Source organism: Euleptes europaea, chromosome 16, assembly GCF_029931775.1.
Source record: "Euleptes europaea isolate rEulEur1 chromosome 16, rEulEur1.hap1, whole genome shotgun sequence".
NCBI lineage: Eukaryota > Metazoa > Chordata > Lepidosauria > Squamata > Sphaerodactylidae > Euleptes > Euleptes europaea.
In genome coordinates this window covers 46494566-46511410 of record NC_079327.1, presented here as the reverse complement: position 1 = coordinate 46511410, position 16845 = coordinate 46494566, and the positions used below count along the sequence as shown (strand labels likewise).

The window sequence follows — 16845 nt, the reverse complement described above, 5'->3', positions numbered from 1 at the left end:
TAGCACCCACATTATGAAGTTCTGTTTTGTGTCCGAAGCATTGCTGTCTGACTTCTTCTGTGCTTGTAAAATTCATTTTGGGGCGTTGATAGATGCAGTAATTTACTAGCAAAGCAAAAAATTTTGCTTCTCCATATTTCAAGTGTCAACAAAAAAGTGGACACGATCCTACCAAAATGGATCATTTTAAAGTCTGCAGTCACATGTATGCACTTATCGGGGGTGGGGGGTTAAGCCCATAAAGACAGCTAGACTTAGGGCCAAACTAAAGGAGACTTTTTAAAAAACAAGTTGGGTCTAGGATCCAGATTGCTCTTCCTGCAGTTGCTGGGAACTTTGTTTTAAAAGTCTTGGTTGGGGGGCTGATCCAGCTCAAGACTTCAGCATGGGGAGAAGGGGCTCCTGCCTCCCCCTCCATGCTGTTTTCCTGAGCCAAAATGTCCCTCTGGGGGAGTTATTTTCCCCATTTTGGAGCTGCACATGCATTGATTCATTACGATTCTGGCCCTCAGTCCAATGGCAGAAATGCAGCTATATTTATATTCCATGCAGAAATCTGCATGAGCAATATTTAAGAGAAATGAAGAAAAATTTCAAAGGTTAGCTGTTTTGGTCTGCAGTTGAACAGTTAGATTCGAGTCCAGTAGTACCTTAGAGACCAACACGAGTTTCAGGGTAAAAGCTTTTGAGCAGGGGTGTCAAACATACAGCCCGCAGGCCGGATGCGGCCCACGGAGGGCTTTTCTCCGGCCCGCGAAGCCTCCCCGTCCCTTTCCCGCCTCGCCGGGGCCGCTGCTGCCTCATGGGCTGAGCCTGCCTCCTCCACACAACCCTTCCCGGCCACACGAGGCAAGCTGTCGCCTCTCCCCCACTCTTCCTGGCCTCGTCGGGGCCTTTCTGGCCCTGTAGGGCAAGTCTGCTGCCTCCCCCCGGCCTCCCCTGTTCCTTCCCGGCCTCGTCGGGGCCTTTCTGGCCCCGCGGGGTGAACCTGCTGCCCCCTGCAGCCTCCCCCCCACTCTTCCCGGCCTCGTCGGGGCTTTACCGTCTCGTGGGGTGAGCCTGCTGCCCCCTGCTGCCTCCCCGTCCCTTCCCGGCCTCGTCAGGGCTTTACCAGCCTGTGGGGTGAGCCTGCCACCTCCCCCCACTCTTTCCAGCCCCGTGGGGTGAGCCTGCCACCTCCTGCCGCCTCCCCCCCCACTCATTCCGGCCTCGTCGGGGCTTTACCGGCCCGTGGAGTGAGCCTGCCACCTCCCCCCGTCCCTTCCCGGCCTTGTTGGGGCTTTACCGGCCCCACGGGGTGAGCCTGCCACCTCCTACCGCCTCCACCCGTCCCTTACCTACAATGTCGGGGCTTTACCAATAGGTAGACCTGGCCTCCGTGAGTGGGGGGGATCCCCGTCCTTCCAAGAGAGGCTTGGGGAGGCCAGGTCTACCCATTGGCTTGCATGGTGGTAGACTTGGCCTCCCGACGGGGACTTCCCCCCCCCCTTCCCTCACGGAGTCCAGGTCTACCCATTATTTCTATGGGCCTCACGTTCAGCTGTGTAGTTTCCCCTTGAAATTTCTTTGTTTGAGGACGGTCACTCTTAGGTCAGCAATGAAATGACCTGGAAGATTAAAATGTTCTCCCACTGGTTTTTGAGTGTTGCAGTTTTTGATGTTGGATTTATGGCCATTTATTCTTTTGCGTAGGGTCTGACTTGTTTGTCCAATGTAGAGAATGGGAGGGCATTGCTCACATATGATGGCATTATATTATATTATTGATGGCATTATATTATTACATTATAGATGTTATTATTTTAAAATACAAACTTCTTTTACAAGTGTTTAAATTTAATTAATGCTTTCTTGCAGGAACAGAATTTTCAGAAAATAATGTGTGTAACTTAGCAGCCCTGTGTAAAGACTCAGGTTAGTTTCCGTTCCTTGTTTATTTTCATTTTTGCTTGTAATAAATTTTTAGAAGATGAAATAATATTTCTTAAGTAACTGTTGAATCAGAAAATTGTATAGATGGGCAATATTTAATGTAAATACATAAGAACACTAATACAATGTTGATTATACTTAACCTTTGCAACACTTTTTCATGTTACGTTAAGGAAACAGTTTATTATGATTCATTACTTCTCATACTAATTTAAAGTTGTATATTAATGTCTGCTTGTAACATTCAACAAACTACAAATTGATGCATAGCAAACAAAATAGTAAATATTGCACTATTTTAAAAAAAATTCTGTGGTGTTTTTATTTATTTTTTAATTAAAAAAACTCAAAATCTAGCAACTAAATAGCATTTAAAAAAAGAAAGAAGGAAAAAAGAAAAATTATGTGGCTGTGTATGTATTCATATTTGGTTCTTGCCACTGTGGAAAGATACTATAACAAATTTTGTATGAATATGCTTAATTTGGTGACTTCAAGTACTACTGTGTTCATATTGTATACAGCAACTGTTCCCCTCTTTAATATAGTTTTGATTTTAGTGTAAGTGTGGTATACTGTAAGCCTGCTACACATTTTTTCTTCCTATACAATGTGGAATGTTTGTTAACTTTTCCAGACATTAGTCTTGCCATGTTGTGCCCTTTTAGATATGTAGTACAGATTATTCAAAATGTTCTTTATCATACTAACTTCCTGAACCCGGCATTCCTTCTTGCCCTCTGTAAATTACGGTTTTCTGAATTAGGAAAACATGTTTCATTTTTGAAGACAAGGGCTATATCAAATAATTTTATGGAGCCCAAAAAGTTGCTTATGTACAAAGAACAGAAGATCAAACAATCATCACACAAGGAAGCTAACAGTGCCATCTTAAGCAGAGTTACACCATTTTAAGCCTGTTTGTGAATTAATTAATTAATTAATTGGTGTAGAAGGGTATAGCACTGCTTAGAACATTACTGTCAAGGACATAAACTGAACAAAGAGGTGCATTTCATATACCAGGCCATTTCTTATTTATGTGATTGTATTTTCTTTTCAGTCTTCTACACGGGCACTATGAAATTGCAGACCAATGAAAACAGCACAGATGATTCGTTTAAACTAAAACTAGTAAGACTCTTTGTTGTGATATATTATTTTGTTGTCACGGTTGGGTTGCATTCTCTGTGTTATAATTACACCCTGTCAGAAGTTAGGTATTGGAAAAATTGTGAAATAAAATTGTAGAAGAAGGGTTAAATGGTGTCATCTTATGGGGCTGTTTTCTAATTGACATACAGTGTCATGAAAAATATATTTAAACAAGGAAGGAGTCACCAGGAAGATTTCTTGGAACCCTTTAGGTCATTGGAAGGAGTGATGGATGACATTACTTGGCTGGGCAATCAAGCAGGCAGTGAGTGGGAGGGGAAATTAATTATTATCTCTTGCCACTTACCACTTTCATTGCCTCCTCCTCCCATTGCTACGATATGCTTTGCCATCACCGCAGACCATGTTTCTGCTCATAGTATTTGCTGTACTTTTTATGCTATTGGATCATGTTTTCCACTATAAGAAGACTAGATGTACATGTTTATAGTATCCAGTATATACTCCTTGATAGCATGTTTGTAATACGTTGAAAGAATATAGTTTATTAATTGGCTCTTTTTTTTCCTAGCACTTTTCTAGAGACAACACCAGTGAGGTTACAAAACTCCAGATGCCATTTATTCATCCCTCCTTGCAGGAACTAAAGTAAGCATTTTTGTAGCTTATTATTAGATACTTATCCCTTTGCATCATTTTGAAATCAGCTGGAATAATCTGATTAAATGTTGTCTGAGTAGTTTACCGCGCTTTTTACCATGTTTCCTTTCTAACCATATAAACGTACATTTCCTTAATGTTAATATAAATTAGACAGAGATATAATTTTAAGATTGGACTGGATTCCAAGTATATTTTGTACAGTCGACAAGGGAGGAATTTTCTTGTTAATTCCCCCCTCCCACTTTGCTCTCATCATTCTGTGGGACGCAGCAGGATTTAGCAGGAGTGGGATGGCCAGAAAGATTGCTGTTTCAAGTGATGCTCTCCTTGCACTAAATCTGTATGGAATAATAATGGGAAAGTGAATTAATAAAAACACTTGCTTGCTTGATAAAAGATTAATTGAAAATTGTGTCAGAAGGCACTAAAGAATGGTAAGCAATGTAGGAATTGTAAACAACTATGCGGCGCCACTTCTTAGTGATACTATGCACATTTCACATTTTCTCTCCCACACATCAGCCATTCAGATTTTACTATGATCTTTCCCAAACTCCAGAGCAAAGCAGGCTTGAAAAAAATTGTAGAAAAGTTGGGGAACCCTCTAGAAGTGCACAAATGCACTATAGTGCTGTTGGGAAGCAGGGGCGGAAAAACCCTGCTTTCCAAAAGCATTGCACTCGGGACAGATAACCTGTACAGAAGACATCAGAGACTTGTGATCCTGCAGCTAATGCAGCAGGCTATGCTTGCAAAGCAGTGCACAGCTTGAATGGCAGAGTTCTCTCCTCTTCTGCTCCGTCCTTATTACTGCATAGTCATGTGCCATATGGGGCCCACTGCAGTGGGCTTAAAAACACTGACGGATATTGTGAAGGGCACTTTCATATACAGATGCAAGCAGCTGAGTACCATTATCTTTGGCTAACTGCTGCATGGGCTCAAGGGACAATTTGCTAATAAAAATCAAATACAAATTTTCTGTTTATGCTTTTTTGTTTTAGTATTTCAAAGATCAACATGACACTTCAACAATCAAGTGAGGTAAGCTAATTGGTGAAGGCTGCATTTAATTATGGATTCTCAGAAATAAACCAAATTTTGGATTATTGAATACACATTTTAATGATGAAATAATTGTATTTTTATTTTATTTTAGTTATCTTTCATGCAATGTGGTGCAGAAAACCAAAGGTTTGTTCTTTTCAAAAATTGTTTTCAAAAACAATTGCACTTATCTTTATGATTCAGTACCTCTGCTATGTGTATTAGAAAATATACTGCCATTTATTTATTTAAGAACTCTTATCCCACCTTTGTAGAGCCAGGGTGGTGTAGTGGTTAAGAGCAGCGGACTCTAATCTGGAGAACCGGGTTCAATTCCCCATTCCTCCGCATGAAGCCTGCTGGGTGATCTTGGGCAAGTCACAGTTCTCTCAGAACTTTCAGCCCACACAGAGGCAGGCAATGGCAAATCACCTCTCAGTGTCTCTTGTCTTAAAAACCCTATGGGGTCACCATAGGTCAGCTGTGACTTGATGGCACACACACACATCCCACCTTTGGGGGAGGGAAAGCGGCATGGTATAGTCCAATCTCATCAGATCTCGGAAGCTAAGCAGGGTTGATACTTGGAAGGGACCACCAAGGAAGACTCTGTAGAGGAAGGCAATGGCATACCGTCTCTGCGTATTTGCCTTGAAAGCCCCTTGCTGAAGTCACCATAAATCGGCTGCGACTTGACAGCATTTACTCACACACATCCCTCATTTTCCCCAAAGGGATTAACGGCTCAAGAATTGACAGGCAAGGAAGAAGGAAGTAGTGGGCACTCTCGCCCATCCTTCTGAGCAACCCAAAGTGCTGTAGAAGGAACAGCAGGGAGAAGGGTTGGCATGCATAAATGATTGTTGTTAGCACGCACGCCATGATGAAGGGCTCAAAAGATGCCATGGCTCAACATCTAGGATGTTACGCTTTTAATGAAGTGTGTAAGGAAGCACACACTGCCTCCTGACTACCTGAAGCAGAAGATGAATAAAAATCCCACTTCCTCATAGGATGGTACAGTATCTACAGAAATCCCCATAGGTACTCTAATTACCTATGGTAATTTCATTATCGCATGGGTAATGAAACTTGCATAGATGTTTTTCCATTCTTTAAGCAGGAATTGGTTTTTCTTAATCCATTGGTGCTTGTTCTAGTAAGTAGCAGTTCAGTTTGCTATATGCCTGTCTAACAGATCAAGCAGAGCAGATGCTAACATCTGCAACGTTTTAAAAATGTGATATGGACATGATGTTATTTATATGTGAATCATATACAGGTTTTTCTATCCAGTGCGATTTACATTTATTTTCCCCCCTTTGTAGTACATCAGACTGCAGTTTCATAGTAAAGCTGGGCAGAAGTAAGAACATAAGCAGGGTATTGGCTTATTTACAAGAATATGCAGTTGTAGGCCCAATTGGTAAGTAGTCCTTGAATATAGAACATATATCTCTTGATCTGGAGATGCTGTATTTTAGCCACGGTCTTCTCTGAGTCCAAATTTCTGCTCCTTACACTAAGAATTGAAACAGAAGATGACATTGTTAGCTCAAAGGCAACAAAAAGCTCCCAAGCATCAAGAAATATAGGATTTTTAAAAATTGGGTTGGTGTGCTGGCTTCTTGGTCACCTTATCATTTTAGTTATATGTAACATTAAAGTGTGAAAGACATCACTATTGTTTATCAGCTTTTACAAATGATATTACTCTATTTGTTTGTTTGTTTATTTCAATAGTTACCCCCACACTTTTCCCCATCAAGCATGGTTCAGGGCAGTATCCAGTAGTTTAAAATACACAGTATAAAACAACACATTCAGAATTAAAAAACAGAATTTAGTTCATTGTAGGTTAGTCTTTCATCTGACGTTTCATCAACCCAAACAGTGATGGTACATTCAGGGACGGGAGGCTGCGCTGCTTTGACTGCTGTCACAGATCCTGTGGGAGGAAAAGAAGCCCCCATTCTTTGCAGTAGGCAAGGCTAAGCAACACTGCAGGGACGCCAGCTGTGTCTGCACAGTGCAGGCATTGCAATACCATGTCTGGTGAGTGGACAGCAGCACCTAGTGCAGGCCAATGATGTAGTTAGCTTACACTGGGAAATATGGGGGATGACCCAGGAGCAGCTGGCCCCCTTTTCAGTAAGCACATAGGTTCTCTTTTAATAATCAGTAGTAGAATTCCATTCCCACTCCTATTCCACATTCACCCCGGACATAAATCTTAACTAAAGTTATGTATTCCATGTGATTTCTGTGGAGTTTGATGACATAATGATAGTGTAGTATTTTGCACACTGAGGATAATAGTCAATATGGAAAACAATGATAGTGAGGGTTTTGTGTAATAATCTCTGCTAGAGGGCAAATTAATGTGATGTTCATGTGTGTTCTCTCTCTCTCTCTCTCTCTCTCTCTCATATATATATAAACAACAGAGCTCTGCTGCTGTTCAACTTCACAGCTTTCTTCTTGTCCCTCAACTATAAATGAGCTGCAACAACTGCAGTGGTAAGTATGACATAAAAATAAAACAATTTAGTTTGGGGAGTTGGGTGTACTTGGGCTGGGAGATTGTTAATTCTAGCCAGTTCTTTAGTGCATTTTTCATAGAATCATAGAGTTGGAAGGGACCACCAGGGCCATCAAGTCCAACCCCCTGCACAATGCAGGAAATTCACAACTACCTCCCCCCTCCACACCCCTAGTGACCAGAAGATGGCCAAGATGCCCTCCCTCTCATCACCTGCCTAAGGTCACAGAATCAGCATTGCTGACAGGTGGCCATCTAACCTCTTCTTTAAAACCTCCAGGGAAGGAGAGCTTACCACCTCCCGAGGAAGCCTGTTCCACTGAGGAACCGCTCTGTTAGAAAATTCTTCCTAATGTCTAGACGGAAACTCTTTTGATTTAATTTCAACCCGTTGGTTCTGGTCCGACCTTCTTGAGCAACAGAAAACAACTCGGCACCCTCCTCTATCTGACAGCCCTTCAAGTACTTGAACATGGTTATCATATCCCCTCTCAGTCTTCTCCTCTTCAGGCTAAACATACCCAGCTCCTTCAACCTTTCCTCATAGGACTTGGTCTCCAGACCCCTCACCATCTTTGTTGCCCTCCTCTGGACATGTTCCAGCTTGTCTACATCTTTCTTAAATTGTAGTGCCCAAAACTGAACACAGTACTCTAGTTGAGGTCTAACCAGAGCAGAGTAAAGCGATACCATCACTTTGCGTGATCTGGACACTATACGTCTGCTGATGCAGCCCAAGACTGCATTTGCCTTTTTAGTTACAGCATCACACTGCTGACTCATGTTCAGTGTTTGGTCTACTAAGACCCAAGATCCTTTTCACACACTCTACTGCTCAAACAAGTCTCCCCCATCCTACAATTATGCATTTGATTTTTCCTACCTAAATGCAGAACTTTACATTTGTCTTGGTTGAAGTGCATTTTATTAGTTCTAGCCAATTGTAAGCTCTAGCCCTGCGGCAAACCCATAAACAGAATTCAGCAGACGGCAAATCCACGAAAGTAGTTTTATTGGGTAGAATCGACAGGTTTCAGAAGCCATATTCAAAAGGACACTAGTAAGGGGCAAAGGCAAGGTACATAGCATATATGGAAGAGCAAAAGGAGATAACTGGTAACCCAGGCAACCCCCCTCCCAGAGGCAGGAAGGAGTATTTGGTGATTCCCATAGTATGGGAATCTATGAAGACTAAACACGGGGCATAGACTGGCCTTGGACAGAGTAGCACAACAGCACCTGGAAGCAGCACAATCGCACTACCGCATACCATCCTCATGGCCTGCTCCTGACACCCATTTCTCCAGCCTGTCAAGATCATCCTGCATCTTGGCTGTCTTCTACCGTATTTGCTACCCCTCCCAATTTAGTATCATCTGCAAATTTAATAAGCATCCCCTCTATTCCTTCATCCAAATTATTTATAAAGTTGTTGAACAACACAGGGCCCAGCACAGATCCCTGAGGAACTCTACTAGTCACTTCTCTCCAAGTGGACGAGGAACCATTAACTAGCACTCTTTGGGTACGAACTGTCAACCAGTTGCAGATCCATCTAACAATAATAGGATCTAACCCACATTTTCTCAATTTGTCAACTAGAATACTATGTGGAACCTTATCAAAAGCCTTACTGAAATCTAGATAAACTAGATTCTCTCTGTATTTGGGTGTGTATGAGTGTGCAGCCTGATCCCCTATATAGTTTTGGTCTGCAGAGGAGAGACAAGCACTTGCTAAAGTTAAGCTGTAGTATGTCATTCCCTTGCCTCCAGGCCCTTTCTGTGAGTAAATAGTATACTCCTGGCCTCCCTATTCCCCCCTTCTTATATTATATGTTGGATCCATCTGAAGGGGGTCACAGATAAATGTAGGTTGGCTGTTGGGTGGGAAGGAGAGAAGGAAGCACGAAAAGAGGAGAGGCTATGGAGGCTTTCAGAGAAGGGAAATAAAAATAGTGTGGTATTTCAAGTCCTTGCAGCTCCCTGTTTGTTTCGATATAATTCTTTATATATTTTTGTCTTCTTACACCATCAAGTTATTCATTACCAATTTATCAACCTTTGTAGAAATTTATGTAAGGGATCTGTAATCTGGGTAGGTGCCAATAGAAACCCTTCAAACAGGTGTTAGTATAGTGCTGTATTGTGATCAGTCTGTGTGTGACAATAGGAACTGGGAGACATCTTGTTGAGAACCTCTTTTGCTTTCAAGTCTTATCACATGTTGTCTGAGTACTAATCCTATGTTTCTCATAACAGAATTATCAAGATATTTGTTATTCAGCGAATATTTATTTTATTTAAAATATTGATACCCTTTTCCTTGGCCCCTTGAAGTTCTATAGCTAAAGTGTAACCAAAGATATTGTCCTTCTGGCTTGATCCTTTTATATTTCTGTGAGACTGAATACTTGGGAAATGAATCATACTCCTTTTTCTCTTTCCCCCCATCCAGTAAAAGGTTCTTTATAAACTCTGAGGCTGTACAGAGAGCAATCTCAATTACAGTAAACCTTGATATAAATTTTGGGGTGTAAGGCATTTCATCACATCCAGTCATTCACTTTCAGCCTAACCTACCTCACAGAGGTGTTGTGCGAATAAAATAGAGAGAAGGAGAATGATGTAAGCCACTTTGGGTCCCCAAGGGGGAGAATAGATTGAAGCGTAATAGAAATACCAGCAAAACTCAAATCTGATCTTATTTTATTTCAAACATCCATAGGCTTCGATTCTGTGAAAAAGTTCCACAAGTACTACAGAGGTCTCTTCCTCTTTCGCTGGCACTTCTGTTTGTGCAAGAACTCCACAAAAACCACTGAACTAAACAGAAGTGCTAGCTGAAGAGGATGTGAGCTTTGCAACGGAGGTTGTCTAGTGCGCAGATAACGTATTCATATGATCCAAATCTTAAGCACGACAGTGTTTCTTTGGAACATTATTTGTCTCTTTGTCTGAGTTGTGAATACCTGTATTTTTTTCTGTTTTACCCCCTTATAGTGGTATGCATAAAGTAACCTGTGCTGAGCACAGTTCATCTGCCCCACCAGTATCACCTTTTGCTCCATCTGGCAGGCCTTCTATCGCTGTAACCCAGCCTGACACTTTTTCTCCCAAATCAATCACTATGTCTCCTCCACTGCTGACCACACCTACAGCATACTTTCCTGCTCCCACTCAGATGAAAAGTACACTTCTTCCTTTCATCAAACAAACCTCAGTGGTCCTTCCTTCTCCACTTCCGACAATATCTAACAAACCAGTTGTTCCATCTCCTGTTCCTCCTTTTGACACAACTACTACAGTCCTTTCTACCTCATTGTCTACGAAACCTACTGCTGCACCTTCTGTAGCAAAGCATCCCATCTTACTTACCACTGAAGTATCCCACGCTACATCTTCTGCCATACCTACAACAGCAGTTTTGCCAGCTACATCTTCCTCCTCATCTGCCACAACCAGTGCTTTTGACATAAATTCCAAAACCATTCCAATTGGAAACCCAGGTAAATGCATTCCAGGTAAGCTTGATTTTAAATTGGATAATGATGTTGTTATTTGGGTCTAGAACTGATTCACACCTACAAGTTGTAGTGCTTTATGCTATTGGAAACGTAACTTCATGGAGGTTGCTTTGTGTGGCATGCTGTTTATGTGAAGCCCTGTAGTTTTGGCATTTCTCCACATGATCACAAATCTAAAGAAAATATAGGCTTTGCAATGCTGTGGTGAAAATTGCTAAAATGTTTTGCACTAGCAAGTTGCCATAAGGAACAGCTTGCATGTGGCTGCATCCCAAATAGCTTACTATGTAAACCAGACCCTAATGGGAACCAAAAGGAGGAATTCAGAGGGATGTCATCATTGAAGCAGAAACCTGGGACAGGGCATTTGAAGAAGAACTGGATACATTGATTCAGTACACCTGATTCTTGCATACCATAGACTGGAATCTTGCACTAGCTCCTGTTGGTTTGCATGATAGAAGGGAGCCATCACGGAGTTTTAATCAAAGCGTAATGATGGCATAACATTTCCCAAACTACATCATACCAAGAGGAAAGGTGGGATAGAAATGTTTTAAGAAATAAATAAATAAAATAATAAAATAATAAATAAAATACTGCCTACTTACCGGTGACTTCTCCCAAAGAAGCCGCCGTTGCCGCGCAGAAGGTGCGATCGGGTGGGGTGGGGGGAGAAGGTGGGACAGCCCACCCATCAGCTGGTGGGCGGGAGCGCGCTGGGAGAGGGCCCAGCAGCGAATTACCGTATTGACCTGAGTATAAGCCGAGGTGAGTTTTTAAAGCCAAAAATCATGGCTAAAAAAGTCGGCTTATACTCGAGTATATACGGTATGACTTCCATTAATCAGGTTTGTAGTTGAGACAAAAAATCAAAATAAACTGCTTTCAACATAATGCTTCATTTTCCAGCTTCTTATTTGTAATCACCTTGGTATATACGTAAATGTACGTTTGGCTAACATCCTGGTGCATTTTTCTACTTTCTCTTGCAGAACAAACATTTCCAAGTGTCACCGATGGTATTAATTCGTCCTCTATTGAGAACATAATATCTGAAATGGAGAGGGCATTGTCTGCTGAAAAAATAGAACAAAATCATGCTGAAGAGATGGTGAACACAGTTAGTAAACTTCTGGATAATCCCCAGCTGCAAATATCTTCAATGTCTAAAAGGTATTTCTCTTTGTAACATGATGAACATCTGTTCTTCTCATCCTAATATGATTTTATGTGTTGTACATGTTTGTGACAGGAGAAAACACTCAGGCATACATTGTCTATTTCATTTGAAATGTAAAATCTTCTTACTGAAACCAGCATCTTGTGGTCACAGCAATGGATCCTTCAGATAGCTTTGGATTATAGATTTCAAAATGTTGATACTCCTTTGAATCTACAGAGAAGGAGCAAGTAAAAATCCATATAAATAACTGTGACTTGGATCTAAGTTTCCTTGAATGGAAGAAGTTCATGGAAGATATTTTACTACCTTCTTCCTTACCCAGTAGCCCCAACATCCCCTAGAAGCTGCTCCTCAGCCTTAAGAAACTGTTGAGGGTCAGGGAACATGACAAATTGTTCTGCAGAGTCCTCTGACTCTTAGCTGGGGGGGGGGCGGCGGCAAAGGGCTGCTGGGGGAAGGTGGTTAACTGTTAACTGCTTAGAATAACTTAATTTACTGTAACTTTAACAAATTTAACTTGTGCCTAAGCAGTCTTCCTTCTGTTTTTGTCTTTTCGTTAGCATGTCTGCATTGTCCTAGGTAACCTCGCCCAAAATAAGAACATTTTTATTTAAATGGATGATCCACCTCATAATCTGTTAAAAAATGCTAACATATTTTAAGGGACAGGCTGTACCAGGCAGCCTTACCATGGGCACATCTACCCTTGCTCCAAACTTGGCCAGCTAATACGTCAGCCTTGTTTATCATCACCTGCTGCAAGGTGCCAAGGTTCATCACCCTCCCCAAATGCGCTAAAAGCCACTACCAGGTTTGGGACACTGCTGCTGAGCACCAAAGCCTTCCTTCCCTAGGCAATGACCCTCCATCATGACCAGTGTGTCCCAGTGCTTACCAGTTCTCCCTACCCATCCTGAGCAATCTTCCCCATTCCTGCTAAACTAGTTGTGGCCTAGCTGGTTGATTGATCAAACTTATTTATGCCCAGGGATATCGTGAAGCAGGCAAATAATGCAGCAAATGCCTGTGTGGGATGGGTGGGGCTCCTTTAAGTATCCCCCTGTAACTGATTCTCTGATGTGGTGGCAAGTTTCCAGCACTGCTAACCCTATTCCATGGTTTATCTGTTCAGGAAAGGGGGCTATGACAACCAGATCACTGCTTTCGTGCCATTAATGTCTTTTTCCTGGATTTTAAAGAAATACAAATGGAACTAGTTCTTATGGAATGTTTGTACTTCTTTCACCTGTTACAGAAGGAATAAATTAGTACAGTATAATCTTTTACATTTTTTTTTATTTTTAGTTCCTTAGTGATGGATTTGTGGTCAGATCAGATCAGATAGTTTATTTGCCGCCCTTGGCCAGATAAAACAAGATACATGGACTAAAATGGTCTTACCAACAAAGGTTTACAGTCCGAGTCTTAAATCACTTTAAAAAATAAAAATAAATAACATCCGAGTTACATCTGCCATTTGGACTAAGCGACTACTCTGTGGCAACGAATTTTCATTGCAGCCGTACAAAATTTTGCTACCTGAGAGGTGATTGAGGGATTATCTCCTTGTAGGAGATTTTCTGTCTTTTCTCTTTCCCTGTCGGGTCCCATTCTCAGTATGAGGGGCTCAATAAACTTAGAAAGGGGTATAGTGTAATAGTTACAGTTCAGGAGAACATGTTCAGTGGTTTCTAAATCCCCAGATTTGCAGGGGCATAGTCTCTCTGCCCTGGGTATCTTCTTGAATTTCCCCTCTAACATAGCAGAGGGTAAGGCTGTGCACCTAGCCAAGGTAAAAGCCCTCATATATTTGTTTATCTCTAAGTAACGGAGATAGGCTGCCGGTGCAAGGATAAATTTGGAGTGGGGGGAGCCATAAATAGGGGCCCTTTTGCTAGATAAATTTGTGGTCAGGTTTCAAGTAAACTTATAAAGATTATATGGTTTTGGTGATGATTATATAGAAATCAAAAAGGCAATATATTATCTTTTGCATTTTTTTCTTACCAGAATACTAAAAATAGTGGATGCAATTGGCTTAAAATTGAACTTTGCGGCAGAATCCATTAATTTAACATCCCCTTCCCTGGCTCTGGCAGTTCTGAAGATCAACAGCAGCTTCTTTAATGGTGTTTCTTTTGCTGTTAAAGATTCCTCAGACCTACAGGTAAGCCCAAGGTTTTATTTAATTTTTATTCAATTAACTTCAGATAATGGGAATTTGGACACATTTGATACTGCATTGAAGTCTAAAATCCAGATTTAGATTAGAAGAATTCAGGAATATAAAAAGAGCCCTGCTGGATCAGACCAAAATTCCATGTAGTACAACATCTTGTTTTCATAGTTATGAAGCATTTGCCTCTCTAGAATCCCAGAAACAGGACACAAAGACCAAAGGTTGTTGCCCTCAGCAATCCTACACCTATATGGCAGGTTTCAATCAACCATCATAGCTAAATAGGTCAACCAATTGCTATGATCCATTTGTTGAGTCCCACCTTTAAAGCTATCTGAGATGGTGGCCATCACCATATCTTGTGATTGCAAATTCTATAAGTTTGTTATATGAAGCAGTATCCCCCTCTGTTTCTGTATTTTTTCCATACCAGGGCAAACAGTGCTGCAGGAGCCAGTTTACTTCGGGTGAAGGATAAAGATAAACCCCTTGCCCAAGACGGTCCTGATCCAAATCAGGCCCCACCCTAGCTTTTAAAGAGACCAGAGATCTATTTGGATTCAGCAAATAAAGCAACAGTTTGATAAAACATCCTCAAAAGTAGGTGATATAACAAACACAGCTAATGCTGAGTTAGGGCAAGAAGCACAAACTGCCATGAAACACTTAAACATGAAGAATATTAATCTGGAAAAATAATGAAAATTCCTTTAAAACTATTAACCTTGAGCTGACCAATCTTTGCAAGGGAACTGAAGATAAAGATTTAACTAGGATATTGTTGTTTTGCCAGATGGCTAATATTGGCACTTGACTGTTCTCTCACAGAATCAGGCATTGAAAGAACACAGAGCATCTCTAATCAGACATTAATTATTAATGGTTCCATCATTAATCAGGGAAAATCAAACATCATCACTATATCATGTTTTAAAACTTTAAAAGAAAGGAAACGTTGCACTGTGCTTTAAACAGACTTCATACAATGGCTCTGTTTAGATGTTAAGATGTCACATGCAATTAAGCTAACTATGGTTAACATGATCATCTGAACATGAGTCATTCCTCTAACTGTGGCTAGTAAGGCTGTATCAGAATAGGATTTGCATGCCATATTAATTCAGACATCCTGGCTTGTTTGCCCCTTTGTGACAATACTGGCTAGGATACCTATTGGGTGTTTGTGGGAGAGGTAAAGGAAAGAATGAAAATGATATAGCCACAAGTTGTTGAGGAAACCCAGGATGTAAATTATCATCTCCAAAACCTAGTTTCACAAACTGACCATAGTTAAAACAAATAATGGTTTTGTGATATATCTTACCTAACCTAGTGTCTTACCAAGGCAAACAATGAAAAATCTTTCAATAAGCAGCAGTTAAGGAGATTTTGTAACTTAAAGCTATTTTAGAAAAGATATCTGTTAAACCAGATTTTAAACAGTTATTTAATCGAGGAAGTATAACTTGATTTGTAATCATTAAAGGATGGCCCAGGGTAGTCCAATCTTGTCAAATTCTCAGGAGTTAAGCAGAGTGGGCCCTGGTTAGTACTCGGATGGGAGACCACCAAGGAAGTTCAGGGTTGCTACACAGAGATAGATAATGGCAAACCACCCCTGAACGCTTCTTGCCTCAAAAACTCAATGGGGTTGCCATAAGTCGGCTCCAATTTGATGGCACTTTCCACCACCAGAGGAAATTTGTGCTGGATAAGAATAGGGTTTCACAAATGGTGCCTCAGCTTGGTAACCAACCATTCCTTCCTGCTGCAACAGCCTTATTTTGAAACCTCCACCACCACCACCTAGTTCCACTGCCTCTTTCTCTTAGGCTCTTCTGCTTATTCATCTTATTCTTCTAAACTTGCCTGCATACCTGCTAGAAAACAGTTTAGCACCTGTCAAAGAGCACATCTTTCCAGCTTGAATCCAGGCAGCTCAAGGAAGAATAATTTGAAACAATAGCCTTAACTGTCTACCTTCTACAGCCCTTTTCAGCATAGTTACATGGTGAATCTGTTATAAGATTTTTTTCCAACATATCTCCATATAGTAACTTAATCATACCTTTTATTTATTTATTATTTATTCAATTTATACCTTGCCTTTCACCCTAGTGAGGACCCAAAGTGGCTTACATCATTCTCCTCTCTCCCACTGTATCCTCATAACAACGCTGTGGAGTAGGTTAGGTTGAGAGAATGTGACTGGCCCAAGGTCACCCAATGAGCTTCCATGACAGAGTGGGGATTCGAACCTGGGTCTCCAGATCCCAGTCTGACACCCTAACCTCTGCACCACACTGGCTGTATCTAATATAGACCAGATGTTTTGCTTGTAACAGTGATTTTTGCTGAGATTATTTAAAGATTTTCAATTAGGTCCGTGTCTCAAGAGAGCATTTCTTCATCTGTTAAAGTCATTGTTCTCTTTCCAGGGAACTTTTCAGATTTCCTGTTTCTTAGGGTCAAACTGAGATTAAGGCCTATTTTAAAAAATCTTTCAGAGCAGCCGCAGAGGACGAGGGCCAGGAAAACAGTTGTAGAGGGTTTAACTGTCAGCCTTCTAACAACCCTATAAAACACATATTGCATTTAAGTTATATTTCTACCCCAAGCCAAATTCCAATGCTCCTTAGGGTAGAAAAAGCCCC

The 16845-nt window shown here is 41.2% G+C and overlaps 1 protein-coding gene across 1 annotated transcript in view; it reads left to right on the top strand.

The window, feature by feature from the left end:
- The window catches only part of ADGRG2 (adhesion G protein-coupled receptor G2), a 63572-nt gene that overhangs the window by 27492 nt on the left and 19235 nt on the right, over nt 1-16845 (top strand). The window contains exons 5-10 of the mRNA XM_056861799.1: nt 1858-1914; nt 2996-3066; nt 3620-3696; nt 10303-10808; nt 11822-12002; nt 14023-14179. Of these exons, the coding sequence (XP_056717777.1) occupies nt 1858-1914; nt 2996-3066; nt 3620-3696; nt 10303-10808; nt 11822-12002; nt 14023-14179 (1049 nt within the window). The remainder of the gene's footprint in view (nt 1-1857; nt 1915-2995; nt 3067-3619; nt 3697-10302; nt 10809-11821; nt 12003-14022; nt 14180-16845) is intronic.